Source organism: Annulohypoxylon truncatum (genome assembly GCF_022578515.1).
Source record: "Annulohypoxylon truncatum strain CBS 140777 unplaced genomic scaffold F4807scaffold_38, whole genome shotgun sequence".
NCBI classification, from domain to species: domain Eukaryota; kingdom Fungi; phylum Ascomycota; class Sordariomycetes; order Xylariales; family Hypoxylaceae; genus Annulohypoxylon; species Annulohypoxylon truncatum.
This window is the reverse complement of record NW_025953824.1, coordinates 363828-386159: the sequence shown is the minus strand read 5'-3', so window position 1 is coordinate 386159 and position 22332 is coordinate 363828. Positions and strand designations below refer to the sequence as shown.

Genomic DNA, 22332 nt, shown 5'->3' with positions numbered 1-22332 from the left:
TTTTCGTTTATAAAAAAACCATTTTAATTTAAAAATATTAATATTATTAATTTTTAAATTAAGTTTTTTATTATTATTATTATTTAATAATAATTTAAAAAAATTATCGAATTTAATTTTTCGTTTTCGTTTTCGTTTATTATTTAATAATTTATTTAATTCCTTTTATTTTTTTTAATTTAATTAAATAATATTTTATTTTAAATATTTTTTAAAGTTTTATAATATATTAATTAATATTAATTATAATAAAACGATTAATTTTAATTTTAATTTCGGTAATTTAATAAGTTATATTTTTAAATATTAAATAATTAATAATATTACGTTAAAAACCATTTAAAAATTTTTCTTTAAATCGGGTAAATTTTAATAAACCGGTTTTTAATTTATTTATATTAATTCCTTTTTAATTATAATCATTTAAAAATAAATATTTAATTTATTTTTTATTTTTATTCGTTTTTAATAAATTTAATTCTTTTTTTTATATTTTAATAATAATTTATATTATTTAATATAATTATTTTAAAAAAAATTTATATAAATAAATAAAATTTATTAAATTACACGTGAAAAATAAAAAAAATAAAAATTAAATAAAGTTTTTTAAATTATTATTATTTTTAATTAATAACTTTTTATAAATTAAATTACCGGAAATAACTTAAGTATATTTTTAATAAATTTATTTTTTTAATATATTATTTATTAAATAATTTTTTAAAAAAACTTTAAAATTATAAAAATAAAATAAATAAAATTAAATAATAAATAATAAATTTATAATTATTTAAAATTAAAACTTAAAAATTTAAAAAAAAAAATATTTTTAAACGTTAATTTTAATATTTTATTTAATTTTTCGTATATAATACACGTACTTTTTATATAACCGCCACTTTTATCGTTTATTATATAATAACTTTATTATATATTTTAAAAAAAAATAAACTTTTTATTATAAAATTTTTTTTTAATTAATAAACCTTTAAGTTTTATAATTTTATTTATTTTATTTTTATATATTAAAAAAATATATTTAATTATATAAAAATTTATATAATAATAAAAATACCCGATTTATATTTTTTTCGAATAAACTTTTTTAACGTTATTACGCAACAAAAATAAACAACATTATATTACGCGGCTAACATTATTTTTAATTAATTATATACATAATTTTTAACTTCTTTATTAAAAGCGCCCGCGGTTAAAGAAGAAACGACGGGCGTAGGCGGACTACAAGATGATATTCGTCTTGCCTCGGCATCAAGGTTAACAGTGAACTCATTCATCGTCAACCCTCCCGTGTTGTTCTCTTCTCGTATATCGTGAAGAGTCTTGGACATGTTTTCTAACAACCCCTTTACCACGCGTAGCCAAGCGTCCCCGTTCTCCTCGAGACGCTGTATTCTCCCTTCGATTTGTTGTTCGATATGTTCCCCTTGGGATTTCTCCATCTCTCCTTGATTGGACTCCCCAGGTTTAGTTGCATTGATCGTTTTTTCGACCAATTCGGATATTTCTTCCTCCCTGGCCAACTTCTCCCTCTGCAACCGCTCCTTCACTGATGCAACGCGCCACTTGTTTTCGTTGCCTTCGTATTGACCAGTAGCACTCGGTATTGACTGTCCCAAGGCTATAGTAGAATCCCAAGTCGCAGGCGACTGGGTGGACGAGAGAATTCCAGGCGGGTGGCTCCTTCTCCTAATCGACGGAGAAGTAGGGGATGGTGGCAGCGATGGCATGCTAGTGAAGCTGTGACGATTGGCTTTGCTGGTGCTCGATACAGTACGTTCAATATCGCCCGTCGTAGGATTTCGGTGCATCATGATCGACACGGGCCTCGGTCGGGTCTGTGGTATTATCTTGAGCCTATGTTTAAGGGCCGGCCTGGAAGACGCATACGTATTTACTGGCGAGTGTATCGACGATACGGATAGTACTGGTGAACCCGGCCGAGACTGTAGGTCGGCAACAACCATGATAGGTGATATAGTAATTCCGTTAGTTGCCTGTCGTGGACCAAGAACGGAAGAATACTCCGGAATTATCTCTATTGTCATGATAGGAGAGAACGTCCAGTCATTGCTACCAGATGTCGCCGAACTGGTCTCGGGTACATCTGGGGTACTCTTGGAGGCCATCTGCCCCGACTTTGACGGGGCCGGATCTTCTCTGGGTGGAAATGAATCGTCACAAGATCCATTTCTAGCAGAGATTACGTGATCAACGTGCGCATGGGATAGTTTCCGCAGTGATACCATTCGTTGGTGAGCGGCACTGTCAGTAAACCATCCTAGAATGGGGGAATCTTTAGACTCAAGCATCATCGATCCCAATGATACAGCTCTAAGAGCAAGTTTGGCTGCGTCTAGGTCTCGTCTCTTGTAGGCTTGTACTTTGGCCCTCCGTGCTATTCTTCTTTCCACTATACTCTTTCGCCCGTCTGCATCGCGGCTTGTGAAATTTGCTATTTGCATGTTCGTGATAGTCTTGCCACCTGAGTTATAATTACAAATCCGCAACGCTAAATCTGTTGAACTCAGATCCTGCTTATAACAGGACTGTCCTAGACTTGGACTTATTGCCAGAAGTGATGAGCAAAAGCGGCGGGTCACCCCGTTAGGACACGACCTGCTCTCATTTATATCAACAGTACACGTCCTAGAGCCAGCAGTGGTGGGGGATCCTGGGCGGGAGCTTGTCACCGTGATGTCACTCATCAGGGACTGCCGTTGCGAATTTGCGTTATCACTAGTCGCAGGAGTGACGGAATCGTAAGCAGCCCCGGCTGGCATAGAAGATGCACTGGACGAAGGCCGAGATTTTAACTCGCCTATGACTAATGACGTATCATCCTGTCCTGTAGCTATTGGCGGTGAGGTGCCAACGATGCTAGTTGTTAGACATTTTCCTGGGATCGAAGTAAGACGCGAAGCGTCGTTTAGCTCGGCAGGCTTCATAACTGGCCTCGTAGGTTGCATTAATAGTTCATCAAGCGAAGCCGTAGGCAAACCACTAGATGTACACGCGCGCTTACTCGATGTACGAGGTCGCACCGTCGGAGGGTCAGTGGTACTTGCTTGACAAGGTGTTGTTGAGCCGATACTTCTGTCTGACGAGGGCGGTCTTGAGGTTGTAGGTGGGGAGGGGAAGGTCATTGCTGCTAGCATCTTAGGAAATCCAGGAGAATCGGGCAGCAGAGGATCTTTAGGAGGTGCGAGAGTTTGTTGTGAAAGAATCCCTCTGCCAGCTGCTTGGGAGGGGGTTGAGGTTCCCAAGTAACCCAGGTTTAATTGCTCAGGTTGTTGCCCGTGGTTTTCGATCGATATTGTTAATGAGTTCTTGGATGCTCCCCTGGAAAGCGTGGGGCGATGGGGATCACCGGGTCTGGACTGGGTCGGGACTTTTCGCGAGCTCGCTCCATTCCTGTCATCGAGCCCACTATCCGATGCAGGTTGCTTAATCTGAACCGTGGTTTGGTAATCATAACCTCCCCCAGTAGGTTCGGGAGCTACCCTCGTCGATAACCTAGACCGACTGATGTCTTTTCTGACCGGGGATTGGGTCTCTGGCGTTGCTTCCTCCGAACAGATGATCCGTGAAAGAGTCCTTGAGGAAACGCTCGTCCTTAGTGGATGTCCCCAACCTTTTTTGGAAGAAATTCTCTCCGGCCATTCTTGATGAACTGGCACCCGACCGCCGAAGAGGATGCCAGAAGATGACTTCGACCTGTAGCGCGAGACGTGGCCATCGCGGTTAGGTAAATACGTCGCTGGATCACGTTGCTCACTACTCATCTTATTTGATACTCTGCCATCGGGGAAATAAGACAACGAACGGGCATGGGTCCTGGCTTTCCACTCCCTTTTTAGGGATTTAATTGACCACCTCCCGCTCTCACTTGGCGGCGTGCCAGTGTGGTGTTGAGACGATACATGAGAGCCCGATGGTGAGTTGGTCCTAGGAGTGGCGAGAGAGCTGTTGATGACATCGAAAATGTTGGAGGTCGACCGGGAGTGAAGTAATCGCGAAAGCTTCGATGCTCGCTCCTCGGACAGAGGCGAGCCCATCCTCGCGAGAGGACAAAGCGACAATGCAGGTAGGGTCGGCTATTGATGTCGAGGAAGACGTAGCACGGTCTTTGACATTAGGATATCACACAAGCCACCATGCTGACTGGCTATTCTCGGCTGTCGACGACGCAGCGACTGTGGTGCAGCCACAACTGTGCGACATTCCCGCCCCGATATTCTCACACAAAACCGGTCGATGAAGAAGATCCGAACAGAGGAGTCTGATTAAAGTCGTGAGGAGCGCTATAACTATCAATGAAAGATATGAATAGGTGAAGATATGCGAGGCGTCGCGGGTGATTTGTTAGATTAATCGAGTCGCGCCTCTCACCCACATCTATCAGGATTCGTTCTACTACCACGACTTACTCCTACTACCACTACCAACTACTACAAATAGTACGACAGGCAAATTACCCAGGTACATGGTGATTGGTGGATTCGGCTCATCTTCCTACGGGCATACTATCGCTTTCTCTCATCTCCAAGATCCCACGGCCCTGTCCTTTCCTTGCATCTTGGGGAGTTTTTGAATGATGTAACATGGGTTAATGAACGCCGTCGATCTATCGTGTTCATTCACTGGTTGGCTTCACTTCACACCTTACCCGTCCGGGGATGGCGGGGGATGAAGATCTGCAACGCCTTCCCTATTTGCCGATATGGTCCGTTGGTCCCTAAATAGAAGCCTCAGTCTAGGATTGATAGCTACAGTCAGTATCCGAATCTCGTCTTCTCGAATCTCGTAACGTCTTCGGTGACTATGTCGTAGTACGAGTATGATAGATTGTTTTCACTCATAAGCGGTACCGGTAACGACATGATCTACGTCGTCTATATTGACTCCAGTCAAGGTCACCTCTTGCTGGGATGTATGTACCCTAATTAGGTCTGCTAATAGATGTTAGCTTAGACAATCCGGTAGCTTAATTTCTTGTTGGGTTGTGGGTAATTATCCTATAGATCTTCTGATAAGTGCATATACAAAATGGAATGTTAAAGGTTATCGAGGTTAAATATAAAAGATGTGATATTATGTAGGTACATAGGTAGGCATTAGTTTACTAGTATCAAAAATGATGAAATTTACGGAATTACCGCCCTAACGGGGCCGCCAAGATCTTACAGGGATGACAGTTGCTTTTTTCGCTCTTTGGCTGCAACTTGTCCATAACTCCCCTCGTCACCAATTAAAAGCAAGGTACCTACATACTGCTATTCTATGTTAGGTACACAACAAGAAACGACATTAGAATTCATTCCATTCGCACCACCCCGCCGAGCCAGTCTGTCCTCCAGCTTCGAAGTTTTGAGGCCTGTAGAGGAGGCACAATTCATTGTCGTGAACCTGGTAGAATCCATCTCCTTGATCTAGTTCTAGGATTCGACCTACGAACGACATCGTAGATACGCCCTAGGATCGGCGATTGCTGCAGCTGTAACTGATCTCGACGGAAAAGGAGCTTGGCGTATTATCGCAAGCATCCCGACGATATGGACTATGAAGCCTTAAAGGAGCAATGGAGCGAGGTTGAGGATCGTGATGGTGTTCGACTTAGTTGGAACGTTTTCCCCAGCTCTCGGATGGTTAGTTTCCTCTCTGCCTCGTACACTTTTGACTATCTATTCCTGAGCGCAAACATGCTGAATCCTTGTCTAGGAGGCATCTCGCCTTGTTGTTCCCATCGGTGCCCTCTACACCCCTCTAAAGGAAAAGCCAGACACTCCTCTGCTGCAGTTCGAGCCCGTAACGTGCAAACAGCCGTGCCGCTCCGTCCTGAATCCTTTCTGGTTAGTCGGGTCCCGATCCCCTAAACAGTTCCTTGCGATGGCAGGACTAACGATACAACGATACCCAGCCAGGTCGATGTCCGAGCACGCCTATGGATTTGCCCATTCTGCCTCTCGAGAAACCCCCTCCCACCTCACTACAAGGACATCACCCCTAACGCCATCCCGCCCGAGCTGCATCCCTCTAACACCACTATCGAATATCGACTTTCACGACCCGCTCCTAGCCCGCCAATCTTCCTTTACGTCGTCGATACGTGCCAAGAGGATGATAGCCTTTCGGCCCTGAAGGAGTCGCTCATCATGAGCTTGAGCCTTCTTCCCGAGAATGCCCTGGTTGGCCTGATCACCTACGGCACGATGGTGTGTTCATTCTACCCTACCTCTGGGCAACTGTATCGCTGACTAGAGTCCCTAGGCGCAAGTCCATGAGATAGGGTATACCGAGTGTGCCAAATCGTACGTTTTTCGCGGCAGCAAGGATTATTCCGCCAAGCAAGTTCAAGAAATGTTGGGACTTCTCGCTCCCAGCCTCCGCCCTGGCATGCCGCAGCAGCAACCTGGTCGACCTATGCTTCCTATGGGACCTGCCACCAGGTTCCTGTTACCAGTCCAGCAGTGCGAATTCCAACTCACTAAGATTCTCGAGCAGTTACAGAAGGACCCTTGGCCCGTCGCTAGCGACAGGAGAAACCTCCGTTGTTCTGGCGTAGCACTTAGCGTAGCTGTAGGACTTCTTGAATCGTCTTTCCAAAATGCTGGTGGCAGGATCATGCTCTTCGCCGGCGGCCCCGCCACTGAAGGCCCAGGAATGGTCGTCGGGCCTGAGCTCAGAGAGCCTATTCGCTCGCATCATGACATCGACCGCGATAACATCAAGTATTATAAGAAGGCGTTAAAAGTTGGTGACCTCTCCCCATTCCCACTCTTTCGTATTCCGGTTGTCTGCTTCAAGCTAATACGCCTCTAGTTCTACGACAACCTTGCGAAGCGAACCGCACACAATGGCCATATAATAGACATATTCGCCGGGTGCTTAGATCAAGTAGGATTGCTCGAGATGAAAGGCTTATGTAACTCTACCGGTGGTCACATGATCCTCACGGACAGCTTTACCTCGTCCATGTTCAAGCAGTCATTCATCCGCGTCTTTGAAAAGGATGCGGATGACAATCTGCTAATGGGCTTTAATGCGGTGCTTGAGGTCCTGACTACGAAGGAGTTAAAGGTAACGGGCCTAATCGGGCATGCTGTATCATTGAACAAGAAGTCGACATCTGTAGGAGAGACGGAATGTGGTATCGGCAATACGTGCTCGTGGAAGATGTGTGGCATTGATCCCAACGCGAGTTACGGGGTATATTTCGAAATCGCAAGCCAAGGCGGCCCTACGCAACATCCACAAGGCCAGCAGAAAGGCATGATGCAATTTTTGACATATTACCAACACTCGTCTGGGCAGTTTCACCTACGCGTAACAACTATCGCCAGGAACCTAAGCGGCCCTGCCGGGGATCCTGCCATCGCCCAGTCTTTTGATCAAGAAGCGGCTGCGGTACTTATGGCTAGAATTGCCGTCTTTAAGGCCGAGGTCGATGACGGTCCTGATGTCCTTCGTTGGGTAGATCGCATGCTTATTCGGTTATGCTCGCGCTTTGCCGATTATAGAAAAGATGACCCTTCGTCGTTTAGACTGGAGAAGAACTTCACTCTCTATCCTCAGTTTATGTTTCATCTCCGGCGAAGTCAGTTCCTCCAGGTCTTCAATAACTCGCCTGACGAGACTGCTTTCTACCGCCACGTATTGAACCACGAAGACGTGAGCAATTCTCTCATCATGATACAGCCGACCCTGGACTCGTATACCTTCGATCAGGATGGCGGCCAGCCAGTCCTTCTGGACTCGACCTCCATTCAACCCACGCATATTTTATTGTTGGATACATTCTTCCACATTCTGATCTTTCACGGCGAGACTATCGCGGAGTGGAAGAAGGCAGGCTACCAAGACCAGGAGGGCTACGACAATTTCGCCACATTACTCGAACAACCGAAGGAGGATGCAAGGGTGAGTATAGGTTATCTTCCTCTCGGGGCTTTATGCTAATGCTTCATTAGGACCTGATCGCGGACCGCTTCCCGCTCCCTCGCTTTATTGTATGTGATGCTGGCGGTTCGCAGGCGCGGTTCTTACTCTCGAAACTTAACCCTTCGACAACCCACACCTCGGGAGCCTACGGAGGTGTCGGCGCTCAGACTGCTCAAACCATCTTTACCGATGATGTGTCATTGCAAACCTTTATGGATCATTTGATGAAGTTAGTAATATGCCGTTTTACATTCCGAATATATGAAGCTGACGTCCTCTGGCAGGCTGGCTGTGAGTGGTACGAACTAGGCCCAGAGTTGTGGTTCAGTGAGGGTATCGTGTTTGCCCGGCTAGGGGGGACTGTGGCGATAGGACCAGGTGTTGAGGTTAAATACCAGTATAATGGACCAGGCGGACTTCCTATCCTAGACTTTAGTTTTGGACTGCGATCAACTTATATACAAAACACAAGTCGGCGCAAAGACGTCCGTCACCTCATTGTTATTGTACACAACCTTGTATCGATGCTTATCATGCCCCTTTGACCGTTCAACGACAGCGAAGAAATAAACAATTCCAGCCTGTTAGGCTTACCTCCTACCTACTACATAGTCACAGATCTGCAAAGACATTCACGTCTTGTTTCTGCTTGTTATTTTCGTAATGCTCACTATGTACATGTGAAGCTGTATGATGCATCAATACCTACCAATATAGGGGTAAAGTTGAATCATTAGGTAATGAGACGCTTTCGATTATTGCATAATCCTTTAGGGCTAACTTAAATTTACCTGATACCTAGCAATCGATTACCGTTTTGATTGAAATTTCGGGCTAGCCGAACCATGGCCAATTAGCTGCTAGATACCGTTGCACGTCCCCACTATCTTCGCTCCCACATACACTATCCTAACTTCCCTAGGGCAGTACGAAGCTACAAACCCCACCGCCTAGGGTTTTTCGCCCACAACTGAATTTGTTCGACATAAGTTTCTTCAACTTGCGTCTTCCCAATTGCAAGCGTTCCTCACGAGGCTCAGAACACCTTACGCGACAGTCTCTGCACGGTTTAGCAAGCAAACTCCCGAGACTAGAAACCCGAGCCAAAATGCGTAAGTCTTGACAATACGCCCTTTTTAATGCTTCATATAGCTAACCATTTTGCGAAACTTAGCTCCCAAGATTGATCCCAACGAGGTTAAGGTGATGTACGTCAAGTTCTCGCAACCCTTCCTATCTTCAGCAAGCGAGAATCGAAGCTATGATCGTTGCATAAACGCGACTGACCAAAATATCTCATAGTCACCTTCGAGCTACAGGAGGAGAGGTTGGTGCCTCATCCGCGCTCGCCCCCAAGATTGGTCCCCTCGGCCTATCTCCGAAGAAGGTTGGAGAAGACATCGCGAAGGCCACTGGTGATTGGGTAAGCATCCGATCGACCTCATATAAGGTTGGTATATTAGGCTAACGCATTCGCGTTTAACAGAAAGGCCTACGAGTTACCGTCAAGCTTACAATCCAAAACCGTCAAGCCGCTGTCTCGGTTGTTCCCACAGCCTCTTCTCTCATCATCAAGGCGTTGAAGGAGCCGCCCCGCGACCGCAAGAAGGAGAAGAATATCAAGCACTCGAAGAGCGTGCCCCTTGACGACATCATCGAGATCGCCCGAACGATGCGATTCAAGTCTTTCTCCAAGGATCTGAAGGGAACGGTCAAAGAGATCCTAGGAACGGCGTTTAGCGTGGGATGCCAAGTCGATGGAAGAAGCCCCAAGGATATCAGTGACGACATCGAGAGTGGCGAGATCGATAGTGAGTTACAGCTTGCAAAACATTCTTCATTCTCAGGTTCGATACTGACAAACATTAATATAGTCCCGGAAGAGTAAAAAAAAAAAAAAACCAGGAACTGGACGGGCTGAAAATGGGCTTCTTTTTTATTCTGCTGCATGTTACAACAGGAGTTCAGGAATGGCTTGCGATAGTTCTCGCCGACACGCTCTGAATTGAGAGGAATCAACCAGTTTTCAGTGCCCTGAGACTTGTACACCACCCCTAACCCCGCTACGTCCTTGCCTACACTCTGAGATAAACCTAGCTCACCATGGTCTATTTCTATTTTGTGTCAAGGGAGATTGAAGTTCGACCAGCTACTCACCGCGGCCTCCTTGCTACTAAAGCGTTGGAGGTTGAGGTCCATCTTTCTAGGCCAACATTCAAACGACCGATTCCATTGTAGAAGCAGTCTTCTAAGATGTAGCTTTCCATGTGCGTTGTGAAGTAATGGACTACTGCTTACGCGCATGCATCCACACGGTACCTTGCGCCCTCAGGGAGAATGGAGCACTAAGACTAAAGGCGCGAATCCGTATCCATTTTTGGTATTTGACTACAGATCAAGTAAAACCCGTCAGGGAAAGACATTATGCACTTGACACATACAGATCTATTTCCCCTCTTATTTTCTTTTGCCTCTTATCATTTAGTACTTCGGTTTTATTAACATTCGACTCAATGGGCTTAGATAGATGCTGGGTACCATAAACCCTGCCTACACACATGCATATATGTAGGTTAGGTACACATATGGGTACATACAGTAGTCGCCGACATCCATCGGGTCTCGAGGTAGACTGGTACTTTGCAAGGTGTGGTACTTGACCACATTATAAAATACCGCCCACCCACACACGCAATATAATACGTAGGTACTCAACGAATCTGGTAAGGCTTTGTTTAGGAGCGTTTGATTTCGATGATGCTTACCGGTATGTACATTTAGTATTTCTCACATCATCTACGTGTACATTGTATATATATATCAAGCGGTGAAGTATGTACTTTCCTTACTTACTCTACGTAGTACCTTAAACAAATTACATTATTATTATGATGTATATCTTTCAATCTGATCCATGTAATCATGTATAATAAAGTTACATTATAAGCGGATTTAAACTGCAAGGCAAGTAAAATCTACTTATGTTAAACTCAGCTATTATTAAGGTACTTAAACGTAAACTACCTAGTACTAGCGTTCCCAGCCGATGAAATGTGACAGGAGCTAATGGACTAACGTGTACCAAAAATTCAATTTAGACTCAGCCCCCCCACGTATATCAGCGCCGGGTCATTTCGACCCTCATTATTCTCATGTTTCCCTCCACTTATTGCCTACAAAGAACTACCATACACCTCGACGCTGTACCTTAATCAAAGGCCATTTGTTAACGTCGACTTGAAACGGGAACCGCCCGTCTCATTCTAACTGGCTTCTTTTTCACATTGTTTCAAAAGTCCTTACTCTTCCATTCTATCCTACTCGTTTGCGTTTATTTCGTCTCCGGGTCTACCTTCGAAAGCCGTGTCCCTCTTTTCGCATCCCGACTGCCTCGTCCGTGTCCCTTCTCTTCCCTGCCTCGCCCACGTTCTCGCGCCTGGCTGGCCCCCGGAGCTCCTCCGTCGCGCGAGGCAGAGCAGGGGGTGAGGAATCGCTCGCTTAAAATCGTGAAGGAGGGGGGCGAACTTGACCTTGCCTTCACACTTCGGATGACAACCTCAGGTCAGCTTCCTGGTTAAGATATTTTGGCCTGGCTTTTCAGTATTGGGCGACCTATTTCCAGATGTATATCAGCCAGCTTTCCTCGGCCGCGCTCTAACCAGCAGGCTATAATGAGACCGACCATCGACTCAGGCCTCGACACATCCTTTCCCGACCCCGGTCTGCTTTTGCCAGATGTTCCCTTCAGTCCAGATGCACCAGATGGTGCAGGTCCCGCACCATCTTGACTCCCCGTCTCCCTTTCAACTAGATCGCAAACAAGATCGGTTTTCCTTTTCACATCATCCTCGTACTACAGCGAGAGCACCCGGATCGCTACAAGGCTTCGGTTTCGGCTCTACGCACCGTGCCTTTCCCATTCGTTCATCGCAGCCGACGCCATCGCAGCCGATTCATCCGAGGTCGAGCGCTTTTATGTTTCCATCTCACTTATCCGATCGTGACGAACATCAGCTTCGACGCAAAACTCCGAATGGCACAATAGATGCCGGATATGATGGCAACCCTGCCCAGCTCGCCTCCGGGCCTCCGCCTCTGAAACACATGATCTTACCTATTTCTTCCAGCCTTATATCCGCAACCACCTACTCACAACAAGACCATGCAATGAAACATCATATTAAGCCTGCGGTCGACAACTGGTCGTTTCAACCACCTCCGCTTTTCAATATTTCAGATCATGGTGGTCTTGCTGCTCCCGACTCGAATTCGTTGGCCTTGGGAGGCGGCTGGCGACGCGGTTTCGGGAGCGACTCTCGCTCCCTTATGGCCCTCGACTGTGTCCCTAATGGACTTCCCACTGCCTATTACCCTTATAACAATGGCGTTGAAGTGCCCACGGCACTGCAGCCTATATACCAGCATTCTCCATGTCCTACCATATTTGACAATGGAGGATTACTTCCGCCTTCAGCTTGGCCCGAGACAAACCTACCCAGTTACCATCCTACCGCGCATCCAGGGGCCCTAAACTACCAAGGTTTGAACCACCAGTTTATGCCCCATCTTCGGTCATCCAATACCCCAATACCGTCAAGAGCACCATTCAATGCTTTGTCCCGTTATGAAGAAGGTCATGTAGGTCTACAGACACCATCGCAAGGACTTGAGTCTCTTACGCTTGAGCCTGGTCAATATCGTAGACCTGGACTCGGGGTGAGTGAAAACTCTGCACCTACAAGATTTAGGGAAAAGGCACTCGCGAGTGCTCATCGATCTTATATCGAACTCCTAGCATATCTTCATCGCAGCAAGAAGTCGCATAATCGTTCTTCCCAGGAATCTAGGTCTTCGAAAATGGTCATATTTCCGAAACTTCCAAGACCGTCGAGTCATCCCAGCTGTGCCCTTCCCCCGCGACCATCTCAAGATACGCATGTCTATAGGGATCTTAATGGTGGTAACAGCCATGTAGTTAACCCTCGGGTTGACGCGTCGTCAGATTTATTTAGACAGCATATGATGAAACAGCAATTCCATAGCGGTGAAACACCCCACTCAGCTTTTTACCATCTATTCAATACCGAGAACTCGGGTGGTTTTGGTGCTGAGTCGGAACGTGGAAGAGGGCCTGCTACGCCTTTTACCAGTGCTAAGGCCGCTGTCGAGATGTTGACACATTTATGCGAACAGAGTGGCTGGAAGTGGGTTGACGGGATGCTGCTTGGAGGCTGCTTACACTATGGCCTCGAGCATTACGAGCAATCCTTAGAATGGTTTCAGAGAATCATTTCCGTGGATGAAACGTGAGTTCTGAATTTCTCAACACCTCGCTAAAATACTTTGTGGCAAGTTGACTGACTTCCATTCCTAGCCATGTTGAAGCGATCTCAAACGTAGCAGCTACTCTATACTGTCTTAATCGACACGAAGAGGCCGAACACCATTGGCTACGAGCTGTCCGCTTACGACCGAGTTATTTAGAGGCTGTCGAACATCTCGTGGGGCTCCTTTGCTCTAGCCATAGAAGTAAGGAGGCTGTAGATATAATTGACTTTATCCAGCAATCCATTCGCCTTCCCGAGGGGCGGATTGATTGTGACACAACTCCTAGTGCGATGAACGGGGTTAGCAGTCTTGCATACGGTGCGTCTGAGCCGCACATACACCCTCGTTGCGGGCCAATGAGTGGTACTGATGGCGCAGAAGAATCGAGGCTGCCTGGTTTTGGGTCAAGTGGTTATTGTGTTGCCGGAAACGAGAACGGCCGCGTCATTGCATTAATTCACGCGAAGGGCAACATGTTATACGCCTTAAAAGACATTGACAGGGCATCTGAAGCATTCGAGGAGGCTGTGCTTATTAGTACTGGAAGGAAGCTCAAGTGCATCCACGCCCTAATCCGCAGGATACAGTCAGTTCTGTCTCCCGTAGATCCTTACGGAATGGACGGACAAAGTAGCTCTCCTACCGGGCCCTTGTTGCTACCTCCTGAGAGAGCAAGACGCACCGCTCAGTTGGTTTTTGCTACCCACGGCGATCTTCCAGGACTACGTTTTGTGACAGACGGCGGACCGAAGAGGTCAGCAATCTCTACCACCAGCAACTCGTTGTTGTCCTTAGCCAAGATATTTCAAGATGCCATGTCAAACGGAGGCTCGTTCCCGAGGCTTTTGCGCCAGCCTTCTGGCATCGGCGATATTCTAGCGCTTTATTATTTGTCGCTATCGCTTTCCGAAAGTCCTTCGACAGCCAACAATGTAGGCATTCTGCTGGCCAGCGTTCAGCACACTAGTTGCGCTCCGCAGTCCCAAATGCTAGAGAGTGCGAATGTACCGCAGATACCTGGAATTGCTCCCGGCAGTGGCCTTGCCCTAGCCCTTGCGTATTACAACTACGGTCTAACTCTGGACCCGAAGCATGTCCATCTTCATACGAACCTTGGAAGCTTGCTTAAAGACATCGGCCAGCTTGACCTGGCGATACACATGTATGAGCAAGCTGTTGCATGCGACGGCACTTTCGACATTGCCCTAACGAACCTAGCCAACGCAGTCAAGGATCGCGGGCGAATTAGCGATGCGATCATGTACTATAGGCGAGCCGTTAATTCCAATCCCGAATTCGCGGAAGCGGTTTGCGGCCTTTCCACAGCTCTTAACTCCGTGTGCGATTGGAGTGGCAGAGGCGGTGTATTACTGTATGGCGGAACATACGATCGCTGGCACGTTGACGATCAAGGAATGATTCGAGATGTCAAAAACGAAGGTGTCGGCAGCGGCTTAATGAAGAGGGTCGTTGACATTGTTTCCAAACAGCTGGCAGACTCGTATCATTGGGGCACTGGTATCTTGCGAAATGGAACCTTAGAGCTACTGAGCTCCCAGCTTAATCTATTAACGGCGGGTGAGATTAGAGGGCTCGATGTCGAGAACGAACTTCGTAAGTGGGCTGGTCATCCGTGGGAAGGCTCTAGAATCCTCCGGCTTGTGGAACGATCGATGAAAGCTACTACGCGACGCTGGTATCTGGATAAGTACGTCCACAGTCGGCCTATACAGCTAACATACCCTCGACTCAAGTTGCCAGCATCTCTTGCCGTGCCAGCAGCACCAACTGTTCTGCCCTTCCATACTTTCACATGCCCGTTGACAGCCAACGATATACGAATGATCTCTCAGCGGAACGCAGCCAGGATATCATGCTCGACCCTGAAGTCTGCATGGCTTCCCGCTTCCGTATACGTACCGCCGCCACCGCCTAGCCCGCATTTAAATATCGGGTATGTGTCTTCGGATTTTAATAATCACCCGCTCGCGCATTTGTAAGTTTCACGCCTATCTATGTCTACACTTGTAGGCGTTCTCATATAACCAACTAACAACACAGGATGCAATCGGTTTTTGGATTTCACAACCCATCGCGCGCCAAGGCCTTCTGCTATGCTACCACTGCTAGCGACAAATCTGTCCACCGGCAACAGATCGAACGCGAAGCTCCCGTGTTTCGCGACGTAAGTAATTGGTCTTCGGAAAGGCTTGTGGAACAAATTGTCAGGGACGAGATCCATATTCTTGTCAATCTGAATGGATACACGAGGGGTGCCAGAAACGAGATATTTGCCGCTCGACCCGCACCGATACAGATGTCCTTTATGGGGTTCGCCGGTACTCTTGGAGCCGAATGGTGTGATTATATCTTGGCCGACGAGACCGCCATCCCGCCATCTACACTGCGGCCTATGAGAAATAACACCAGCCTTGAAGATGTTTTTCGGGACGGCGAGTTCGGCGAAGGCGGCGACTGGATGTATTCCGAAAATATCGTTTTCTGCCGCGACACCTTCTTCTGTTGCGATCATGCTCAATCATGTGATCCAATCGAGAGGACCATGACGTGGGCGGATGAGCAACGGCGAAGGTGGAGGATGCGCAAAGAACTTTTCCCAAACCTTCCAGAAGACACTATTATACTTGGCAATTTCAACCAATTATACAAGGTACGGCTCAAATAAATTTGGCGTGTAATCCGGGCAGGCATGACTAATCCGTTTATCTAGATTGACCCATCCACATTTCGCATGTGGTTACGCATTCTTTCCAATGTACCTAAGGCTATACTCTGGCTGCTTAGGTTCCCCGAACTCGGTGAAAATAACTTGAAGAAAACAGCTAAGGTCTGGGCTGGCGAGGACGTGGCACGCCGGATCATCTTCACGGATGTGGCGCCAAAACAGCAGCACATTTCACGAGCGCGTATCTGCGATCTTTTTTTAGATACGCCGGAGTGCAACGCGCACACGACTGCGGCAGACGTCCTATGGTCTAGCACCCCGCTGTTGACTCTGCCTAGGTATCCGTATAAGATGTGCTCCCGCATGGCAGCGTCAATCCTCAAGGGGGCCTTACCGAAGACACCGTGTGGAGACGAAGTTGCCCGGGAACTCATCGCTTCCGACGACGACGACTATGAAGCCCTAGCAACTAAGCTTGCAGGGAGCTTAAGTTACCGGAACGTTGACGGCCGATATTGCGAAGGGCACGGGCGATTAGCGGATATGCGGAGGATTCTTTTCGAGGCCAAGTGGACTTGTGCACTTTTCGATACACACAGATGGGTTGCCGATCTCGAGAGAGCATATGGGGAAGCGTGGCGGCGTTGGGTGGCCGGAGAAGGCGGCGACATTTACCTATAGAATGGCGAGGCATATCTGGCATAAGGCTAGATCCGATACCCTTTCGTCTCATACAACATCGACGGGAAATGGAGTCGGGAGTACTTGTTGCTACCAAACCTACATTATGTCATTGGATGTGGCGCCCCTTCAGCCAATCCATCGGAAAGCAGGGAGTTTATGGATGAGTTTATGGGTGGCTTTGGGAAGTCAGCTCGTTGTGCCTTTCAGGCTGTCGACGAGTCTCTTGGTTGCAATTTCGAACCTGACTTCGCGAGGCTTTCACGATGAATTCGAGGGTTTTTTTTCTACGATAGAAATAAGTGGCGGACTCGGACCAAGTGCTGGCAGGGTTTCCGTTACTTCGGGACAGGAATATGAAGTCGTTTCAGTAACGGCAGGTCGTGGCGTTTTGGTAATATGATAGCATGAATTTTATTTAGGCCGTGCTATCGATGGATTCTTGTAGATATACCCAAAGCTGACGCCTCGATAGGCATGGCCAGCGTTATCCTAGGTTATGATCTTTTTTTCCGCTATCTTTTTATTTTATTTTATTTTTTCTTCTCTTTCTATCATTTCATTTTCATTCTTGGATCTTTTGTTGGCGTTATTTTCTCTTTTCTTCATTGTGGCTTTTGCTCGCGTCTTATTAGATATGAGCCCACTTACTTTTTTATTACCCTATCCATCAAAGATTGCAGCAGGCGTTGTATTAACCGTTACATTATCCGTCCCGCATCGTGGTCACGCAGAAGGCTCGAAAGAGTACAATGATCTACCGTCCATGGATCTGCTTAGATACATAGGGGTAGGCATGTCCCCACAGTACCGATGGCCGTTGCTCAATGGAAAAATGCCGACTCGTCCCAGCCTGTTGGCTAATCGGCGGTGGCTGGTGGAGAAGTTGGTGTGGAGTTTATGTATTTAAGTTTCAGCCGGTGAGAAAGAAATGGGGTGCGGCTGAGGTAAGTCTTTTCAACGGTCACGATGGGATGTCTCCAATTCTAGCGCATACGTACAGCAGGCAAGGGGTCCCCGGCTAGTGTTGGGAATGTCGGGTTCGCTTGGCTTTACCGTTTCAAGATAACCACTAATCACCGACGAATATTAAAGAAAGGTAGAAAAGGAAGAAGTTAGAAGGAGGGAAAAAAAAAAGCCAAAGCCGCCTCCCAATATAGTTGATGCCTGCAATAATGTCAAGCTTTACCAGCGGGTACCAAACTGAGACTTAACGTATAAAAGTAGTTTTCAAGATTGTTTTCCACACAGGTTTTCGCCCTTTTTTATTTTTTTACCTGTTGCCCTTTCGTTTAAATATTTATGAGGCTGGACTCTTTAAAGCTTTCAATTACTTCCTTTCCAAGAAAACGATTAGTCAGCGTAAATTTTAAAGATTTATCTTTTACAATTAACGGGATCAAAAAAAGCCTTGCTAAGAAAAAAAGTAAGAAAATAAGAAAGGAAAAAAAAAGAAACAACGAATTATAAACTATAGCCATGGCGGAAAGACCACTTATATGATGTCTTTATTAATCCAGTAGACATATATTGAATTAATGCGTTAATATATTTGCGGCATAAAGAAGCATCAGATCACAATTCAGCCGGTCGGGAATCAGGACGGGGTGGGTTTGTATACATAGCTGGACTAACTGGACTGGCTGGATAAGATCCAGACGGATGGGTCGCCAAAGAAAGCCACACGTGAGGATCGCCATTCTAACGAACGAACTTTATGTAGATGACCGGGATCTCGGTACCAAGCTACTAAACCTTGGAGGTTACCAACACCCAGACTCGAGCAGGCAAGCAGGGCCGCTGGTACGCTGGCAAGTACCATGTATGTATGTTAGCAGGGGTACTTCATACGGGAAGCTAGTATCATGTACATAGACATACACCCCAGAACCCTGGTCGGATCTGGGGTTCGCAGATGCGTACTATGGTACTTTGTACGTATTGGCGACACATTGAAGAAGATTGGCGAAGATATACGCTTAAATTAACAATGTTTTCTAAGTTGTTGCCCGAAGAAGGGCATCTGTGCGAAGAAAAATTGACGCCCGGCTCCCGAATCTAATCCTCAATCGGCATCTGTCATCTGAAATCGGAAGCATTTAAGCCTCGTGGCTCTCCACTCCTTTCCATTAGCTTGGGGACTAATCACCAGAGCTACGTAACCTAGTAGCTTATTCTTGTAGCTTATTGCGTACATAACTACCACGTATGTAGCTAATGATAATAATACCCGTAGGCTGGCAACTTTGATACCTGGTGAGTAGTATAGTCAAGTGCCACCGGGCAAGAAGATAAAAGTAAAAAGAATGAGAAACTCGGGAGTTAAGTGCCTCCCTAGGACAAGGCCAGAGCTAAACAGGATGGAAAAGGGCAAGAGAGAACAGACTCTGACTTACTAGAATAGTGAAGTACAAAAGTATCACCTATCAACCAGATGACATTGAACCTACAGGCCATGACTCCCGGACTAGAAGGACCCCCTAATCAGCATATTGTAAATTTGTACCGTAGTTTACCTACCCGACTTAGATCAAACCATGTGGCTTTAAGGTTGGTTCCTTCTTTTACTTTTGTGCAGTGAGTTGTTACACCTAGCAAAGTACTTTTCCCTCTCTTACACATTTATTTATTACATAAATACATAGCTAGGACTGTTACTTTGAATATACTTTTGCTTTTTTTCATTCTCTTCTACAGTATCTACGTAGGGGTTTTGGGCTAAGCCAAAGAAGACTGAAGCGTAAAGAGGTGCCACGAACCTTCCAAAAGTACCGACCAGTCTAAAACAGCTCAGCTCAGCCTACCCGCTTGCTTGCTACCCATCTTAGTGCAAAAGTTGTAAAGGCGTAAGAGCCTGAGAGTGCAAGAGCGGATGAAACCTTGGAACTTTGGAAGTTACCTGCATATTGGGAAAGGATAATGTAGTGTAGAGTGGGTCTTTCTAAGACTTACAGATCTACGTCAACGCCCCATGGACGGATGATGAAGTTTACTATTACTCTGTCACTGCTACTGCCACTGCTGATGCTGCTGCTTCTACTGCTGTTGCCATTTCCGCTGATACTGCTGCGGTTTGATGCTACACAACCACTAGCTGCTGCCAACTGCTGTTCGTTAACTTAAACTCTATCTCAACCCGTCCCATCCCATCTCATCCCATCTCTTTCCATCCTATCTTGTCCCATCTCACTCATCCCATCTAATCTCAGCCCCGTCTGTTCCTCCTTAGCTCGATCGATCCACCCTTTCGTCCATCCATCCACACACCCATCTATCTATCTTACCATCTTGCCTCACCCACCCTCTCCAAATCTACCACATCTAGCGCTTAAATCTAGTACCTACATCTACCGCTAGGTCGGTCCCTTTCCCGATCTCATCCCGTCACCTGCGTAACTTGGTCCATTGGTCTATATCACAACTCTATCGTCTGTTCGCGCCTGGCCTCCACCTTCACCGAAACTAACTTCAATCACACGGGAGCCCAAGTCACCGCGGTCTTAGTAACTTGACGCTTCAGCCTACTTCTTTGGCATATTAGAATTTTTGTCCATGCTCTTACCACAAGTCGGAGACGCTATATCAGAGTTCAGCCCTCGACTTACATCATACACATCGCGCCTCTCAACGCTGGGGCGGCTTCGTGCGTGCCGTTTAGGTTACTGTCAGGACTGGTTGACTGGCAGAGAACGGGATGGGAGTTTCCCAACGAATTCGTTCCAACTGCTATTTAACCCCGAGTATTGCTGCTACCTGTCCCTGGACGAACCTGCTCCCGTTATACACAAGTTCCCTCCCCTCCAGCCTATCTACCCTGACAACCCACAACTCAGATCAACTCGAATTCACTCATCAACCACCTTGAACCGTAAAGTGCATCGTATACCTATCAGATATATACCTACGCATATATGAAAGGGTTGCCGATGGAGTCACAGCCAGAACAAAAGCACCAGAGGAGAGGACCTTGGTCCCAGCGCGAAGACGAACTACTCAAGCACTATGTCGCCGTCCAAGGCCCCCTATGCTGGGTAAGGATCTCTGCCCAAATAGGCACGAGGTCCTCTAAGCAGTGTCGAGAAAGGTACCACCAGAACTTGAAGCCTTCACTGAACCACAATCCCATCTCAACCGAAGAAGGAGCCCAGATCGAAGAAATGGTCAGCAAGATCGGGAAGCGCTGGGCCGAGATCGCAAGATCTCTCGACAACCGCAGCGATAATGCGGTCAAGAACTGGTGGAATGGCAGTATGAACCGCCGAAGGCGTCTGCTACGCAGACAAAACTCAACTATCCAGGAAACCCTATCCCCAAACCAATCCCAGTCTTCTTACTACTCGCAAGGTGCTCCACAACTGCCGCTACCACAGCATCAGCTTCAACTTCAACTTCAGCATCACCAAGCGGCGGCAGAACCATCGCCATTAGCGGCAGCGCAAGAGAATCGCCCGCCACTAGTAGTATCGCCATACCCCCTTCCCACCTTATCGAACTCAGCTTATCCAAAGAGTCACGGTCAGACGTCCCCTTATAATTATAGCTCTCATCACTCTTCTCGCCATTATTCTCACCACCCACTGGATGCTTCTAATCAACAATCGTACCAACCATCTCATCAAACCACCGGTTCACGCGCAAGCTTCTCGGAAGGACTGCCATCACCCTCTTTAACCTCGCCCAGCGTTGAACCACAGGATCCACCTCCTGGATTGGCATCAAGTTCCAATTCTAAGATTGGTGCCGCTCGTCTCTCCAGCATGTCCCGCGAACATCCACCCAGGCTGCCTCCGTTACGAATTGGGAATGGAGAATTGCCAGGGAGTCAGCTATCGTCCTTAACTACAAGAGTATCTCAACTTCAATTCGACTATAGCAATGTTCGGCTGCCACCGATTAGGGATTGCTCGGGCAGCAGCCAACTGCCAACTGCCCCTAGTTCACCCCAGGTCCGCTCGCCAGGGCCAGAGCCCAAAGAAACTGCCCAATCGCCTACGCACGAAGATGAAAAGGGAAACAGCCCCTCGCGCCGCAAAGTCTCGATACACGATTTGCTGTCCTGAAGGGAATAGGTTTATGTTTGTTTTTTGGTGTATTTTTGGCTGTTTTCCCCACGTATTTGGAAGACTAGGAAAAGGAATTGCGAAGGGGATTCGTTGACAACATGAATTAGTTGCAAGCAGGGGTTGATAGAAAAAGGGAATGCGTTTTGTATCTGAAGATATCTGTGTACTGCTGTCACCCAAGGGTAGGACTAGGAGCTGGGAGACAGGCCTCGTGAGCGGCTCAAAGACTTGGTCCTCTCCCCTACCTGGTTTCCCCGACGCATATCACGTGTAGCGATTTGATTTATATTGGATTGTTTTTTCTTATGGGCCATGATGGCTTGATTGGCACCTACGGAAATAGGAGGGATAGCGATTCTGAATGGGTTAAAGGGAAAAAAAAAGAGGAAAACGGGAAAAGAAAAAAAAGGCATTTTTGCCGTCACTAAATGGTTTTTGTACTGTGGAAGTGTTACTCGTGCATAGTAATTACCTGGCGCCGCAAAGTGATAGCGCATGCGATTAATTGACATACCTAATACCTACCTAAGCTATCTTGTTGATATCTAGATAAGTTCTCAGCATTCAATACTCGGGTGCTCTAAGATGGCAACTATAGCTGATAGTGTG

At 46.6% G+C, this 22332-nt stretch overlaps 4 protein-coding genes across 4 annotated transcripts; 3 read left to right on the top strand and 1 right to left on the bottom strand.

The window, feature by feature from the left end:
* Nucleotides 1–1104: 1104 nt before the first annotated feature.
* F4807DRAFT_249829 (uncharacterized protein) lies at nucleotides 1105–4546 on the bottom strand. Its single transcript, XM_047994376.1, has one exon. The coding sequence runs from the start codon at nucleotides 4080–4082 to the stop codon at nucleotides 1170–1172; it is 2913 nt and encodes a 970-aa protein (XP_047850518.1). The 5' UTR covers nucleotides 4083–4546; the 3' UTR covers nucleotides 1105–1169.
* Nucleotides 4547–5279: 733 nt separating this feature from the next.
* On the top strand, nucleotides 5280–8617 carry F4807DRAFT_441290 (Sec23/Sec24 trunk domain-containing protein). The gene is made up of 7 exons (XM_047999377.1): nucleotides 5280–5672; nucleotides 5746–5876; nucleotides 5945–6239; nucleotides 6295–6777; nucleotides 6847–7944; nucleotides 7995–8194; nucleotides 8250–8617. Exons 1-7 carry the CDS (start codon nucleotides 5580–5582, stop codon nucleotides 8272–8274), a joined length of 2325 nt encoding a protein of 774 aa, XP_047850517.1. The 5' UTR covers nucleotides 5280–5579; the 3' UTR covers nucleotides 8275–8617.
* A 3323-nt stretch (nucleotides 8618–11940) lies between these two features.
* F4807DRAFT_453747 (glycosyltransferase family 41 protein) lies at nucleotides 11941–16660 on the top strand (the record flags this gene model as incomplete). Its single annotated transcript, XM_048000501.1, has 4 exons — nucleotides 11941–13271; nucleotides 13340–15289; nucleotides 15355–15964; nucleotides 16025–16660. The coding sequence occupies 4 exons, from the start codon at nucleotides 11941–11943 to the stop codon at nucleotides 16658–16660; spliced, it is 4527 nt and encodes a 1508-aa protein (XP_047850516.1).
* A 3168-nt stretch (nucleotides 16661–19828) lies between these two features.
* Nucleotides 19829–22233, top strand: F4807DRAFT_441280 (Homeodomain-like protein). The gene has a single exon (XM_047999376.1). The coding sequence runs from the start codon at nucleotides 20572–20574 to the stop codon at nucleotides 21718–21720; it is 1149 nt and encodes a 382-aa protein (XP_047850515.1). The 5' UTR covers nucleotides 19829–20571; the 3' UTR covers nucleotides 21721–22233.
* Nucleotides 22234–22332: the final 99 nt, after the last annotated feature.